The 15220-nt window shown below is 40.7% G+C and overlaps 1 protein-coding gene across 8 annotated transcripts in view; it reads left to right on the forward strand.

The window, feature by feature from the left end:
* The first annotated feature begins 268 nt into the window (after window positions 1-268).
* CDC14B (cell division cycle 14B) overlaps window positions 269-15220 on the forward strand; it is a 105010-nt gene continuing 90058 nt past the window's right edge. For 3 of the 8 annotated variants that reach the window (XM_067041187.1, XM_067041185.1, XM_067041188.1), the window contains exons 1-2: window positions 305-508; window positions 8256-8282. In XM_067041187.1, coding sequence (XP_066897288.1) covers window positions 352-508; window positions 8256-8282 — 184 coding nt within the window. In that variant the 5' untranslated portion in view covers window positions 305-351. Of the gene's footprint in view, window positions 509-8255; window positions 8283-15220 lie in introns of all 8 variants that reach the window. The other 5 variants (XM_067041184.1, XM_067041190.1, XM_067041186.1 and 2 more) reach the window with 2 other exon arrangements.

The following is a 15220-nucleotide window of genomic DNA, read 5'->3' on the forward strand; positions in this document are numbered from 1 at the left end:
ACTTCGGGTAGTCCCAGCCGCCGGCGGCAGCACCGTCGCCTCTGCCACGCCAGCGGGCTGCAGGCACCTGGGGGCGGGCTGGGGGTCGCCGGCTGCGGCAGGAGGCGCTGTAGCGAGGGCTGTGGCGCGGGTCCCGCGGGGGCCGCAGGAGGGAGCGGGACAGCCGCGGTGGGCCAGGCCCCTCATCCGGCTCCTGCGCGGCCACCTCCCGCCGGGCTCCGCCGGCGCCTGCAGTCGGCGTAGCGCCGCTCCGCGCCCGCAGCCCCGCGCGCGGGGCCAGCGGGGGCTTCGGCGGGCTAGCGGGCGCGCGAGGCCATGGTCGTGGTCCCCTGACGGGCCGCGGCCGCCTCCATGAAGCGGAAGAGCGAGCGGCGGCCGACCTGGGCCGCCGCGCCCCCCTGCTCGCGGCAGTGCTCGTCGTCCTCGCTGGGAATGAAGAGCCGCAGGTCGACGTCGCAGGAACTGCACCACCTGGACCGGCAGGACGACCTGTACCTGGACATCACCGGTGAGCCGGCGAGCGAGCGCATGGCGGGGCACCCCGGACACGCGGCACCCGGCGCGGGGGTCCTAGCCCACCCACCCGGGGCAGTAGAGGCGCCTCCCCGGGCCAGACTGACACGCCTCCACCCCCACCCCCATAAAAGCCCGATCCGGCCACACCCCCTTCAGGATCCGGGCCCTGGGAGCGCCCCCCTACCCCGAGTTTTCTTCTGCGTTTGTTGCAAGCTGTAACTTTATCCGTTTTGCACCCTCCTACCCCAGCAAGATGGCCCCAGGGGTCACCTTTCTAAATTGCGGGCGTCTTCTCGGCGCCTCGGGATTTTCCTAAATTCGAGTTGATACCGCCTCCCGGGTTGCAAGCTCGGTTGGCCCTTAAGGAGTATGAACCTTCGAATCACTCCAAAGGATTCCCCGAGCGCGCCGAACACGCTGGCGCGGGAGCTGCAGTGTTTATTTGGCGTTTGCCAAACCTCCGCTGCTCTGTGGGAAATGGAGTCCCTCCCGCCTGGGGCGGCGTTCCCCGGCCCGGCGCGGAAGCCAGGTCCTTGCCCTGGTCCTCATTGCCCTCGCTCCCTCCCCAGCGCGCGTACGAGCACGCCCCAGACCTCCTAGGGATAGTTCCCCTGCCTTGCTTATGGAATGTCACTTAGATGGCATTTGAACTGGTCAGCTTGATGAATGTCCAGAGTTGTCACTTTTGAGAAATCACAGGTAGAAAAGCAGCCGTTTGATAACTGCTTTATTATTAGTGCCTACCTATTCTACAATTCTTGAAGACTTTATAAATCCAATTTGGGAGCCGTTGGGTTTGCCAGGATTGACACTGAAGCGTGTGAAGGCATTAAATGAGATGATGTTTGTGGAAATGCTTTGTCTACAATTTTGAGGGATTTTTCAGTCTGTTTTCTGTGGCGCAGAATGTGTAAACCTCGGTGTGTTGGATTTTTATAAACTGTTTCCCGCCCATTGATAAACCAGGTAAGCTGGAGTGGTCAGACATTAATTAAGAAGATGCTCAAACACAGAAATTTAGTAGAAATTATTTTCTAGGTCGATGGACAGTTGTTTTGAAACTAAGGTCCATTTCACAGAAAGTTGATAGTAGAGTGGAAGGTATCTCGGCGTTGAGTGAACGGACCTTGGCGACAGAGGAGGTAGGCAGGAAGGGGTTGCCTTAAGTACCTGTCTCCAGCTTGCATCTGCCCAGGTCCACCGTAGCGCCTGCCGCTTTAGGAGGTGAAGCCCACTTGATGAGGCTGAGACCAGGTCCCACCACGTTTTGCGCTACCGGGGAGATGGCCCCGCAGAGGAGGGCCGCGGGTGCAGGACCCACACAGGCCTTAGGCCTTGTTATGTATACCTCTTCGAAGGACCTTGTTGAATAGCATTTAATTTGGGGGCAAGTAACACACTTACTTGGTACAGAATTCTTAATTACAAAGGTAAAGAGGAGTATTATATATAGTGAAAAGTTGGTCTCAGCCACCGGGTGTTTTTCCCCAGAGGCAACTTATGTTCCTAGTTTCTTGTGAATCCTAACAGAAATGGACTGCATGGTTACACGTTACATTCTCTACCGTAAGCAAGTACGCAAGCACGGCAGCATACAATACGTTGTTTTGCACATTGTTTTCACAGTATTTCTTAGCAGAAAGATTGTTCTGTATTAGTACTTGCAGAACTGCCTCATTTGGTTTTAATTACTGCTTCTGCCAAAATAGATAAGGTTTTAAAGTATAAGACCATAAAATGGTATATGTGGACTTAAATGTATATGTTTTATGACTTGTTTATATATATGTGTATGTTTTATGACTTGTTTAGACAGTTCCCTATTGGAGACACTTGTCTCCAATCAAAAAGGAAGTGTCTGACAGCAAAGTCGTTGGGGTAAATCTTCCTTTTTTATGGAGAAAAAGATGCAATGTGGCTGGCTTTCCTGAGGTAGTGATCAATGAATTTATTTCAGAAAACATCACCAAGCAGAATATTGAGGAAATAGTTGGTGCACTATATAAAATCATAATACTCTTATTTAGATGACGAGCCCAGATAATGGAAGGGTCCAATCTCAGTGTAAGATCACTCCAGGGGAGTTAAGGAAATCAACTTCCCCTACGATTTCTCCAGATGTCCCTTAGTGACAGTCTTGTATTCCTGGGAATAATGATACTTAATCAGTTTGATTGGGTGTGATATACAAGACAAAGTAACTTTGGATGCAAGGTGGGGATTTCTTTTTACTGGGCTTGTAGGAAACGCTTGAGGCCTCATCCTCAGCAAATGGCAACCTGGCACCATCCTTCCCAACTTGGTTTTCCCTCAGTTATTGTTTTCTAACAGCAGTGCATGCACATTTTAAATATCAAACATTACTAAAGGAGATATATAAATATAGTTAGTCCCCCTCGCCTGGTAATATTTTCTTTCCCTTCAGTTTTCTACTCATATTCAAGTTTCTACAAATTGTGCCGTACCAGTAAGAGTGGTCCTCTTTTTAATGGCTGCATGTTGTTGCATTGTATGGCTGAATTGTGATTTATTTAATGCTAATAAATAAATGGTTATTTGGGGGTTTTCCAATCCCTACTGCAAATGGCTGCAGTAGCATCAGTGTACATGTCTACCTACATGTGTGACTGTGTAAATTTGAAGTGAAGAGGCCAGGCCAAAGTATATATAGGTTTATCCATTTGTGAGTGGGCTTTTGGGGCAATTATGAATAATGCTGCTATGAACGTTCATGTACAAGTTTTTGGGTATATACTAAGGAGTTGAATTCCCTTGGGTATATAACTAGGAGTAGAACTGCTGGATCACATGGTAACTGCCAGGCTTTTTTCCAAAGCAGCTGTACCACCAGCATTCTCACTAGCAATGTATGGATTATTCCACATCCTCACCAACACTTGTTATAAGATTGTGAAGATTCTTTCCCAGTGGGGTTGGTTTGTAAACATTATTACTTCTGCCCACTCTGCCTTTAAATACATTACTTTTTAATTTTTTTAAACTTTGGTCCCTTCACATTTTTATTACAGTCTATTTTATCTATAGGTTGAATTCCCATAGATCCCAGGGTATTTCATGTGTGTACATTTAACATAGGAGGCTTAATTCCTATTTTTGTTCCTCTCTCTTTTGTAACGTGGCCACTGTTTATTGTCTATCCTGCCACCCCGATATACTAGACACTACTCTTTCTAGGAACAGACTGACCCAGGTTTTATTCCTAAGCAGACCCCATCAACCTCTCATTGAGCATTCATTCAGTTCTTGCCATATGCAATGACATGGAATTTTACCTGTATTCCTGGTGCAGTTCCAGTGCACCATGTGAAAGAAAGGTTATAAATACAGTATAAATTGTATATGTTAATGCTAAAGAGATAACTGAGTAAAGACAAGATCCTAACGAGTTATCAGTCAGGAAGCAGGGGGAAGAAGGGAAGTGAGGAGGGCTTTCAGTTGGATTTGGAACTACTAGGTATCTAGATGAGAGAAATACCAAGGGAGAAAATGTTGGACACAGTCAGGTTTTGTTATAGTTGTTTGTTTGGTTTTGGGGTTTTTTTTGGCCATGCGGCTTGTGGGATCTTAGTTCCCCAACCTGGGCCCTTGGCAATGAAAGAGTGGAGTCCTAACCACTGGACCACCAGGAAATTCCCCACAGTCAGGTTTTTGATTTTCCTATGAACCTCCTTGCGGCCAGACGTCTGAATCTTTTTGATCTCTATACATTCCTGTCCCTTAAATAGGGCCCTCTGTAAATGACATTGTACATTTTCATTTCCTCTTTATTAATATAGAAAAAAAATTAAAGGCTATAACATTACTGCATAATCCGTGTTTGATAATTTATAGGATTTAATAGTTGGTACAGAAGTTCAATTTATTTTACTTTTTTTTGTTTTTTAAATTTCTGACTAGTAACAAAAATTGTCAATAACTGCTGGCTTAAAAAATGTTCTTGGGGCTTCCCTGGTGGCGCAGTGGTTGAGAGTCCGCCTGCCAATGCAGGGGACACGGGTTCGTGCCCCGGTTCGGTTCGGGAAGATCCCACATGCCGCGGAGCGGCTGGGCCCGTGAGCCATGGCCGCTGAGCCTGCGCGTCCGGAGCCTGTGCTCTGCAACGGGAGAGGCCACAACAGTGAGAAGCCCGTGTACCACACACAAAAAAAAATGTTCTTGGTGGTATGTCTTAAATTGAAAAATACTTTTTTTCAGTGTCTGCCATTATATTCTACCTTTTAAAGAGTGTCTATATTATAACAGTAAATAATTTTATTGGAGAAGCTCTAATTGAGGTCAGGATTGTTATTTAAAAGCATTGATTAATGGTGTATTGGATACTCATCAAATAAAATTAAACAGATACAGCACTACTCCTCCCCCCTTCTTTTTAGGATTTTAAAAATCATGCTAGACATCATTAGACAGGGAAAATTTATTCATTAATTGAAGTATTTTTTGAATGCTTACTATGTAAAGTAGTCATGCGTATTCATTGTTTGCAGTGATAGAAATATATTTTTCTTGATAGAAAAGGAATGCTGTTAACCTGGGGCACTGATTCAAGGAGGAAATAAATTAATTTTTCTTCAACAGTTTCATGTAGTCGATTATTGAGCTTCAGTAACTGAAACTCATCAAAGTCTATAGTGTTCATTTTTCTTCTTACTTACGACTTATGTCTATACTTACTGTCTGCATAATGTGAATTTATTTTCTTGATTTATGTGCTTGCTTAATTCTTCAACATCTTTACTTCTGATGGTATCATGTTAGTCATCTGCTTTGAGTCTCATTCCTTAGGCACCAATAAAAAGGCAAAAACAACACAGTTTCAGTGTTGCTGCCACATAACGAGTGGGCATAAAGATGAAGGGGAGGTGGAATAACTGGGTTACAGAGATAGTTTTTTTTTTTTTTTTTTTTTTTTAATATTTCTTTATTTATTTGGCTGCACTGGGCTTAGTTGCAGCATGTGGGATCCTCATTGAGGCATGTGGGATCTAGTTCCCTGACCAGGGATTGAACCTGGGCCCCCTGCATTGGGAGTGCGGAGTCTTAACCACTGGAGCACCAGGGAAGTCCCACAGAGATGGTATTAATGCCAGGAGTTGACAGCACAAATTAACTGCGCTGTGCCTTAGAATGGGAATGAATTTCTCCAAATTTTGTTGGGGTTGGGGAGTGCTGGAATGAAACCACTTTGTGGATTTTTAGGATGGGAGGAAGGCACTGGCACATACCAATGACATTTCTTGGAAATTTCTGAGATAGTCTCTGGGGAACTCTGAATTGATGGACCTGGTATTTTTTGAAAGAATTCCCCTAGGAATTTCACAGTTGTCCATTTTTCCCTGTGAAGAAGCCAAGACCAGAGATAAGTAATTTTGCAAATTTGTAAAATAAGTTTGCAAACTGCAAATTAATGCAGTTTCTTTTTGGGAAAGTCATGATCACTGCCTTTTATTCTTTCTGACAGATAAAGCTGCTTCACAGTTATACATAAGTGATTTCTTGAACATCTACTAGTTAGTCCTTTGCTACTTTGGCTAGTAGATGATGTCATAGTAGATGCTCCATAAGTAGTATCTATGAAGTTGAATTTAGAGAGATGAATAATTATCTAGTGAATTTGGAAAAATGAGCAAACTAAGTACACAATTCAGGTCTTTCAGAGCTCATGCTATTTTCCAAGTTGACCATCATTTACACCCCTGATCTTCCAGATATTTCATTCCTTCAGCAAACATGTAATGAATATCTATTCTGCCAGCCTGTTTTTTTTTCCCCCTTCAAGTGCATAAAATAGGTCAGTGCTGGAGATAGTCCCTCCTCTCATGGAGGTTAAGTTCTCTGCTTTATTTGAGAAAATATAAAACTTGGAGGGTTTGAAGGAGAACTAGCCTGAAGAGGAACCATATCTTGGTTGAAATCTTTGGGGAAGAAAAACTTCGATGGTAGAGTTTTTGAAGAGCTAATTCTGGTAGTTAGGCTCGAGGACACCAGGGAAAGCTGGTGTCACCCCACACGGGCTGAACACAGCCAGATTTAATAACCTTTTGGAGCCTGGATTCTTTCATCTGTATAAAAATAAAAAGTCTGCAGAGTTGTTGGGAGGATGAAATGAAGGGGATGCATGTTAAGTGCCTGGCTTGGTGCCTCGCTGACAACCGGGGCGCCATAAATGGTCTCTGGTATTACAAGTGTGCCAGCAGTGGGCAAGGCCGGGGGGTACAGAGGGCACACTGAAACAGTCATCATGGTTGGGAGGGTTTCAGGCTCAGAAGCAAACATTTCCCCCATACGTGTACTTGCACAAAAGGTTCGGTGAATCAAAACAGTGAAAATGGGACTTCCCTGGTGGCGCAGTGGTTGAGAGTCCGCCTGCCGATGCAGGGGACACGGGTTTGTGCCCCGGTCCAGGAAGATCCCACATGCCGCGGAGTGGCTGGACCCGTGAGCCATGGCCGCTGAGCCTGCGCGTCCAGAGCCAGTGCTCCAAAACGGGAGAGGCCACAACTGTGAGAGGCCCGCGTCCCGCAAAAAAAAAAAAAAAAAACAGTGAAAATGCAGTGTGTTCCTCTCCCTGCTCCTGAATGTAATCTTAAGGGCAGAAACGCTGCAGATGAGGCTGGCTCAGTATTTGTCGGAGACGTGGAGGAGGTTTGGCGCCGTGTTGATCTTTCTGCCTTGGGAAAAACGTTACAGTTTCACTTTAAAGATTTCTTGTAAGAGGAAGAATAAACCAAAACTCTTCGGAGGCTGTTGTTACATGCTTTTATTATACTGAAGAGTTTGTATGTTGCCTACTATTAAATTGCAGCTGTTTATGGGGGGTGGTTCTTAATAAAAGTGCAAAGTCCTCATGGGAGAGCCTCAGGTAGAAGGTTATTTTTTAAAAGTGTGTTATTTACTGATAAAATACAAATTTTTCAGAGTGGCTAGCTTAAAGCATGACTCTGCCCTAGTACATCCGTTTTAAAAGAGTATTTCACAGATCCAAAAGCTTTGATACTGGTGGTGCATATTATTGGCAGACAGGGTGTTTCTTTGTTTTGGGTAAAACTAATTATCTTTCAAAAGGCCTTTCTAATGTTTAATGTGTGGCACAGAGACCCAATTTATTTGGAAGGGGTGGGAGTTAGAAAATAAGATAAATAAGTAATGATATCTTTAAATCTATTTTTTTAAATTACACTGGGAAAAAATAATTTTAGTAGCTAGTATTTTGTTTTTCTTCCCGTCCTAGCTACAGAATATTTTTATTTTAATCTTAGTAAGTCCTTTAAGGTCCTTCACATTAAAATTACTTTTATAATTGTCTTTAAAAAGAAATGAAAACATGGGTAGATTAGTTTATCTGAGTATTTAAAAGCCAGTCCTCACTTAGCTCAGGTACCATTATGAGTGAGGTAAGTAGGTCCAGGGGTTACTCTGGGCCAAAAGTGGAGAGATTGTATGGAGACAAAGAAAGTGGTGCAACAGGAGCTAACCAACTTTCAAATACTGTTTCTTTACATTTTTTGATTTTTGGCTTCTAAGGTTGGTTAGTCACTTAATTTGTAGAAGTGCTGACTACCATATTAGCCAGAGATTACCTTAGAAAACAATTTCAAAAATAAAATTGATTTTAACTTCTGAAACACAAGGTTTTTTAACTCTAATTTGTACATCTCATCTGAATTCTCTAGTTTATTTGAAAGTTTTACGCCCTTCTCTCTCTCTCTTTTTTTCTATAGCTTTTCATGGATACTGCTCCAACAAAGGTATTCAGATCATTGACTCTACTTTGCAGTTCTTTGATGATTTTAAAACTGTAGATTTAATCTGTTGTGATTCTTGGTTCCGTCTCTTCCTGTTTGCTTGTCTTAATTTTAGTCTTAGGTAGCAGTTTTAGTTTTCTATAACTGTAGAGTATCTTTCATATGTTTACGACTTAAGTTGAAATCTGTCTTTATATGAAAAGTTCTGTTGGTTTCTGTGTACAGGTAATGCTGGAAGTAGTTTCTGTGATATTTTATGGGGTTAATTATGAATGCTATGTTTTGGATGGTGGATATTTTTGGTAATACTAAAATTTTATTTTAATTAAATCTCATTTTTGTAAGCGCTTGCTGAAAGGATACTTAGAATGAGTTGTTATGATAGCTGTTCTTGATTTTTCCCCTCCCAGGTTACTTTAGTTATTTCTAGGCATTTCTTTGCTTAGTGGACAGGCATATATCTCACTTACTGTGTTTGATAAGAGGGATATCTCATGAAATGCCAACCTGAACTTTGGGAACAAGGGGAGTTCTTTTGTATCCTATTAAAACAATTTTTAAAAAAATATTCTGATTCCCTTTGATTTTCAGGTTCCTCAACCAAGGCCATTTACCAAAAGAACAAATCTGAATGGCCCCATATACTTACTATTTTCAATTGAAAATTTTCTGACTTTATCCTCTTCATCTTTTATTCAGCTCCTTTAATTCTTAGTATCATTTATATTCTAGAGGAGCAATTCTCTTAAGAGTCCTTTATTCACCAGTCAGTTCAAAGATTTGGTCCCATTTTCTTTGAGTCTGAAGAGCTGAGGAAGCTAGGCAGGGTAAATTCATTCTAATTGCTTAATATCGCATATTGATTTCATTTCTCAGGTAGTTTACTTTTATACCATTAAAATTTGGTCGACAGTGCACTTTTCACAAAAGAAAAAACATCTTGTTCCTGATGTCAGTGATATTTGTTGTTCCTTCAAGTTCTAATTGGACAGTAAAATTACTTTCTTGGCACTGCTGTGCAGTTTATGACATTGATCTTTTTATACCCAATCTGTAATGCTATAATATTATAGATTATGAATTCTGCAGCGTCCTCTAGTTTAGGACCATCTCAGCTGAATCATTCTCTGCATTTTGCTCATTTATGCTCATTTGTATTCGTATGAATTGTGCTGTGGAATTTATTCAACAAATATTTATTGAGCAACTACTTTGAACAAGGCAGTGGGCCAAGTATTACTGAGGAAGGGAGGAGGGGATATGAAGATTTAATAACAACATGCTCATTATCACTGAAAGATTGAGAAGGCATACACTCTTAAGTCATCATCTCAATGAAGACAGGCAGTGAAGGAATCAGTCATTATGTGATTTTGCTCTCTTAATTCAAACAGTGTCAGTTTGAGAGAAATTTGTGATGGAAATGTTACTTGATAATTCCTACACAAAGTGAATTATTTTTTTCAATATGTGGTCAAAATGATCTGTCTTATGGTGTCGTGTGTGTGTGTGTGTGTGTGTTTTAACCTTTAAAAGAAATGAGAAAAAGCTTCATTTTGGTATATAACTAATCATATATATGTATGATATGAATATATGCATATAGTTAATAATATCCTGAAAACTATATCTCTACTAACACAGAGCCAAAGTGAAAGGTCTGAATTCCAATTAATTCTGTATCACTAATTTGAATGTTAAAGTATCCCACAGGGCATAACTTAAAATGAGATACTTCGTTTTATTTTTAAGAATACCTTATTTATTGGTAAGAAGTAATTATAGAGCACCTTTTAAGTTGAGTATTGCTTTTTAAATTGGAGGCACTAAAGATGGCTAAATATTTTAAGAACTATATTTGGTATGTGTGACTTTTAAACTGAAAAGCATTCTGATTTTCACATTCTTTTATAGGTGCTGAGGAAGAATTGCTTTGACACGAATGTGTAGCAGAATTAACATTATGGTTTTACATTTTTGGGAGCTGTTCTCAATCTGCTCTTAGAATTTTTTTATTGTACTGCTATCATTAGATATCTTTTTGGAAGCACCTAATACATGAAACAAGCATCTTAACATTCATTTACTTCCTTTTTTACAGTGTACTGTCAAAAAAGCTTAGAATTTAGCTAACAAACACAACTGAGGTTGGGATTTTAACTCCACTATTATATTCTAATTTCAAACTATTGTGACTAAAAGGGCTTGAAGTAAAAATCCACTCAGGATATGTTTGAGTGCGTATTATAGTCTCATCCTTGCAATGGGTGCTGCAAGAGCTGCGATAGAGATTTCATAGTCGACCCCAGATCTCTGGGAAGTGACACTAGTACATGGAACTGGGTGATATTTATATATCTTCTGTATCACATAGAGGAACTTATCTGTGAATGTCATGGACACTCAAAGATAGATGCCTCTGAATGAATGTGATCCTTGGAAAGGAGGCTTGAGCTATGTTTTAAAAGATTCTCGTATTTTCCACTGCAGAACCAGCAGGAACTGTTCTTGATCACAGTAACACAGTAGTCTCTGCTTTCTCCTTCCTCCTGACAATACCATTGGTACTACTGTGGTGGCATTTGTATGTGTGTAGGGTGATTGCTGGGATTGGGGATAGACTCTATCCCAGCATGGGATATCCCCACTCCCCGACCTGTCCTGCTCTTGTATTCAGCAGTTAACCTGAATTAAATAATAACTTTGCTCCAAAATGGAAAAATACTTTATTTAGTGAAATCTCTCTTACTCAAGAGGGCAGGAAAAGGAAGATAAACCTTAAAACATTCTTTATTTAATAGGACCTATTCAGATTATTTTGAACAAATACATTTTTAGAGGCTAAATTTGTGGATTCAGAAGACAATCATTTCCAGGTACAGTGCTAAAGGAATTTTTTTTTTTCTTGTGGAACACTTGAGAATTTCCAAAATAAAAATGTTGGCTATTCCAAAGGCTAAGCAATAAACTTGGATTTTTTAAAAAAATCCATGCTTTGGTTTAAGGGCTGTATTTTAAAATGATTTCAGAAAACAAGTATTATTCTAATATGGAGATTTATGAAAAGGATTAATAAATTTTGTTTTATGCCACAAAAGCAATTTTTAAATAATGCCAATTTCTTTTGTGTACCTTTTACACACCCCATTTAACATAACCATATGCAGTGCTGCTTTGTTGTAATTATATTGTCTTCAAAACATTTTACTAAGAATAAATAGGCATATATAAAACTGCAGTCAATGTCTTGTTTCGGATTCCCCCAGAACAGACTGAGTCAAGGATTCCAAGGCAAGTACTTTCTTTAGGAGATGGTCCCAGGCAAATCTCAAAGTGAAGTAGGTAAGTGAGAGGATCAGGAGGTGCAGGCCATAGACCACTCATTAGCAAGCAAGTTACTTACTATGGTAGCTGTAGTTTGATCCCACAGGGGAAATCTAGGAGCCAGTGTAGAACAAGTGAGGATGGAAGGGGGCTGGGATATTTGTACACTAGTAACTCACAGGGTGAGTGATAATTTTGAAGTGCTGTGAGGGCAGCCCAAATGGGCTCTGCAGGTGGGAGAAAGTCCTGAAAGAAATGTTGGTTTAATTGGAACGTGTGCTGAGAAGGGGAGGGTGGGGAGTGGTGACTCCTGCAGTCTGTCATAGTATGGTTAAATTTTTTCTGTGTGCTCTTAGTGCTAATAGTGTTTTTTCAGCTATTTAGCCCTCAACCATTATCCCAAGTTGAGTGTGTTATTGTCACTGTGCTGTGTCCTGGTGAGGCAATTTTGATAGCAAATGTTGGGAAAAGGCACATACGTGACAGGGCGGGTTTGTTAGAAAGAACCAATGGGAGAGTACTAAGCTGGATGTTTATGATGTGAGCTTAATGAACCATTTGCAAGGAATTGTTTAAGGAAACTAGGTAAAGATCTGTGTGCAGTTAAGGACAGTTGGAAGTTCTTTGATTTTTATGAAAGGCTTTATAAAGATCACTGTAGCCTGGAGATTTAACTAACAGTTGTGATTAGCATCTAGAAGAATTATGGCCAGAGACAATCCTGACTTCAGTGAATGTGAAGTGACTGGAAGGAGCTGAGCCATTGCCAATGTAGAATGCCAGGACTGATCTCCTTGGACACTATGGATTCCGTGCAAGTACCATTTCCAAGAACTCCTCACCCCCAGCTAAATGGAGTTTATGCATACATGTGAAGTCAACCACCTTATGTCATTTATTTCCAATAAGGCCAGATAACAAGCATTAGGTACTCTTGTGAGTGGTTCAAGATAAATAAATATACTGACTTAATTGCTCAAGAGTTTATAATCAGTGTATCATATGCATGTACAAAGTGTTACACAAAGTAGGGAAATAACAGTTTACCTTGTGTAAGTAAGAGTTATTTTCCTGCCTTTTGGATGTTTTTCCCATACTATTAAAGCTTTGCATAGTCCCTTTTCATTTCTCTTTGGAAACAATAATTCAGTCTGTTTAACAGAGGGGGAGAATAGTCATACTGCTAATCTTGTGAGAGGTAGACTTTAACAATAATGAAGCTTTCACAGGGTATCAAGATTCAGTAATAAAAGCCTTGACTTTGGAGAAATTAGAAATAGTTTTTCATCATTTTCCTAAATATGAGTGGGCAGCTTTTAGAACTTATTAGAAAAACTAGTGCTGGTGATGTGTCCTGCCCTATAATCCTGTTCCATGTTCTTGAGGTGCATTCCTGATCCTGGGTTCCTGACACATTTATCATTGGTCCATGCAAGCCCCTTTATTAGGCTTTCTGTTTTTGAAATATGGCCCACTAAACACTCAGTATACTCTTCAGCTAGAGTTGCTTGTTTTTCTTTTATGTGTTTTCTTTCTTTATTTTTTGAATAGATAATACATGCACATGGTTCACAATTTAAAAGATACAAAAGAGTAAAAAGCACAGAGTAAGACTCACACTTTCACCTGTCACCTAGCTGCCTGTTACCCCTCTTCAGAATCAATTGACAAAGCTGACCTCTTGTGTCTTACCAGAGGTTTTCTATGTGTTTACAAATATATGTATATATGTGTATACAGATGTCTGTGTGTTTGTATCCTCTCATGCAAATTATGGTCCATTATTCCCACTGATCTCTACCTTGCTTTTTTTCACTGCTCTTAGGTTGCTCATTGAGCCCAGAATTGGAATAAAGTGAGCTGGAGGGTCCTAGTGGGCCATGTTTTCAAGATGCTTTAGATTAAGATGTGATGATAATAGCCTCTGGGTTAGTCAGTGTATGCTCCATGCTAAGGCCCATGCTAAAACCTGTGTCTGTCCTCCACCTTCAAATAAAGTTTCTAAGATATAGGTGCTCATTATTATTATTTATTATTATTATTATTATTTTGCGGTATGCGGGCCTCTCACTGTTGTGGCCTCTCCCGTTGTGGAGCGCAGGCTCCGGATGCGCAGGCTCAGCGGCCATGGCTCATGGGCCCAGCCGCTCCACGGCATGTGGGATCTTCCCGGGCCGGGGCACGAACCCGTGTCCCCTGCATCGGCAGGCGGACCCCCAACCACTGCGTCACCACGGAAGCCCCAACTTTTTTTTTTTTTTTCATTATTTTTTAAAAAGACAACACATAAGAAAAAGATCAGTGATGCTACTAGCAAGGGTGTTTTCTCTATCAGTTAGTTTAGGCTTGGTTATACTGTAATAGCAAGCCCCCTCCAAATCTCAGCAGTTTAAAATAAAGATTTAATTCTTGTTTCTGTTTCACAGCCACTGTGGGTTGGCAGGGGTTTCTGCTTCCTGTAACTGTTTGGGAACCTAGGCTTATAAGTAGCAATGGTCTCTAATATTGCTGGTCCCTGTGCCAGAGGAGAAAAGAATGCTGTGGAGGGTCTTGATCAACAATTAAATGCTCATTTTCGTCATAGTTCATTGGCCAAAATTAACCATGTGGTCCCACCCAACCACAGAGGGGCAGGAATGTGCCTGTTAGGTGAACAGCATTAATGAGTACCACAGCCTTTTAGATTGTTCAGTGTATATTTGTATACATAGATATCTATAGAGAGATATATTTCTATATCAATAAGATAAACACTAAGTAATTTTATCATTACTTTTTTCCACTTCATATGTTAGAGTAGAATCTTTCCTTGTCCTAAGTATGTGTCTAAATATGTATCTCTTTTGGATGCATATTATTCTTTTATATGCCTATATAATAATGTATTTCCTTGTGGCTCCTCTCCTGAGGAAAATGTACATTAATTTCCATAAAATTGGTAGAAATATTTACAGGTTGTAGACCCTCCCCAGCCAAGCATTGGATTCCTATCATGGTCTCTAAGTTGTAAATATAAGTGCTATTTAGAATAACCTCTCTTCATCCCCTTTGTCCCCTCATAAAGTACCATTTTATAATTTTTTAAACTTGGTATTTTGTTTTGTATTGTTTTTTGTTTTTGGCCATGCTGCAAGGCTTGTGGGATCTTAGTTCCCTGACCAGGGATTGAACCTGGACCCTTGGCAGTGAAAGCGTGGAGTCCTAACCACTGGACCATAAACTTGATATTTTGTATAGGTAAATACAGTTGTCCCTCAGTATCCATGGGGGATTGGTTCCAGGAGCCCTGTGTATATTATTAGGGAAATTATTATCTGTGATGATTTACAAATGTGTTTTCCATTTGTCATTTGCCTTTTGATTATCTTATAGTTGTGGTTGTGATGTGTGTTTGCCATGCAAAGTTTGTAGGTGAACCTGCTAATCATTCCTCTTATGGCTTCTGGATTTTAAGTCATAGTTGAACTCAACAAAGCTATTAAGGAATTCTCATGTGTTTAATTTCTCCTGCCCTGGCCTGTATGCTTTTGTTCTTAAGCGTTTTACTCACACATATCATATATTATAAACCCCACAATATTGGGTCGGCCAAAAAGTTCGTTTGGGTTTTTCCATAA

Source organism: Kogia breviceps, chromosome 8 (assembly GCF_026419965.1).
Source record: "Kogia breviceps isolate mKogBre1 chromosome 8, mKogBre1 haplotype 1, whole genome shotgun sequence".
In the NCBI taxonomy this organism is placed as follows: domain Eukaryota; kingdom Metazoa; phylum Chordata; class Mammalia; order Artiodactyla; family Physeteridae; genus Kogia; species Kogia breviceps.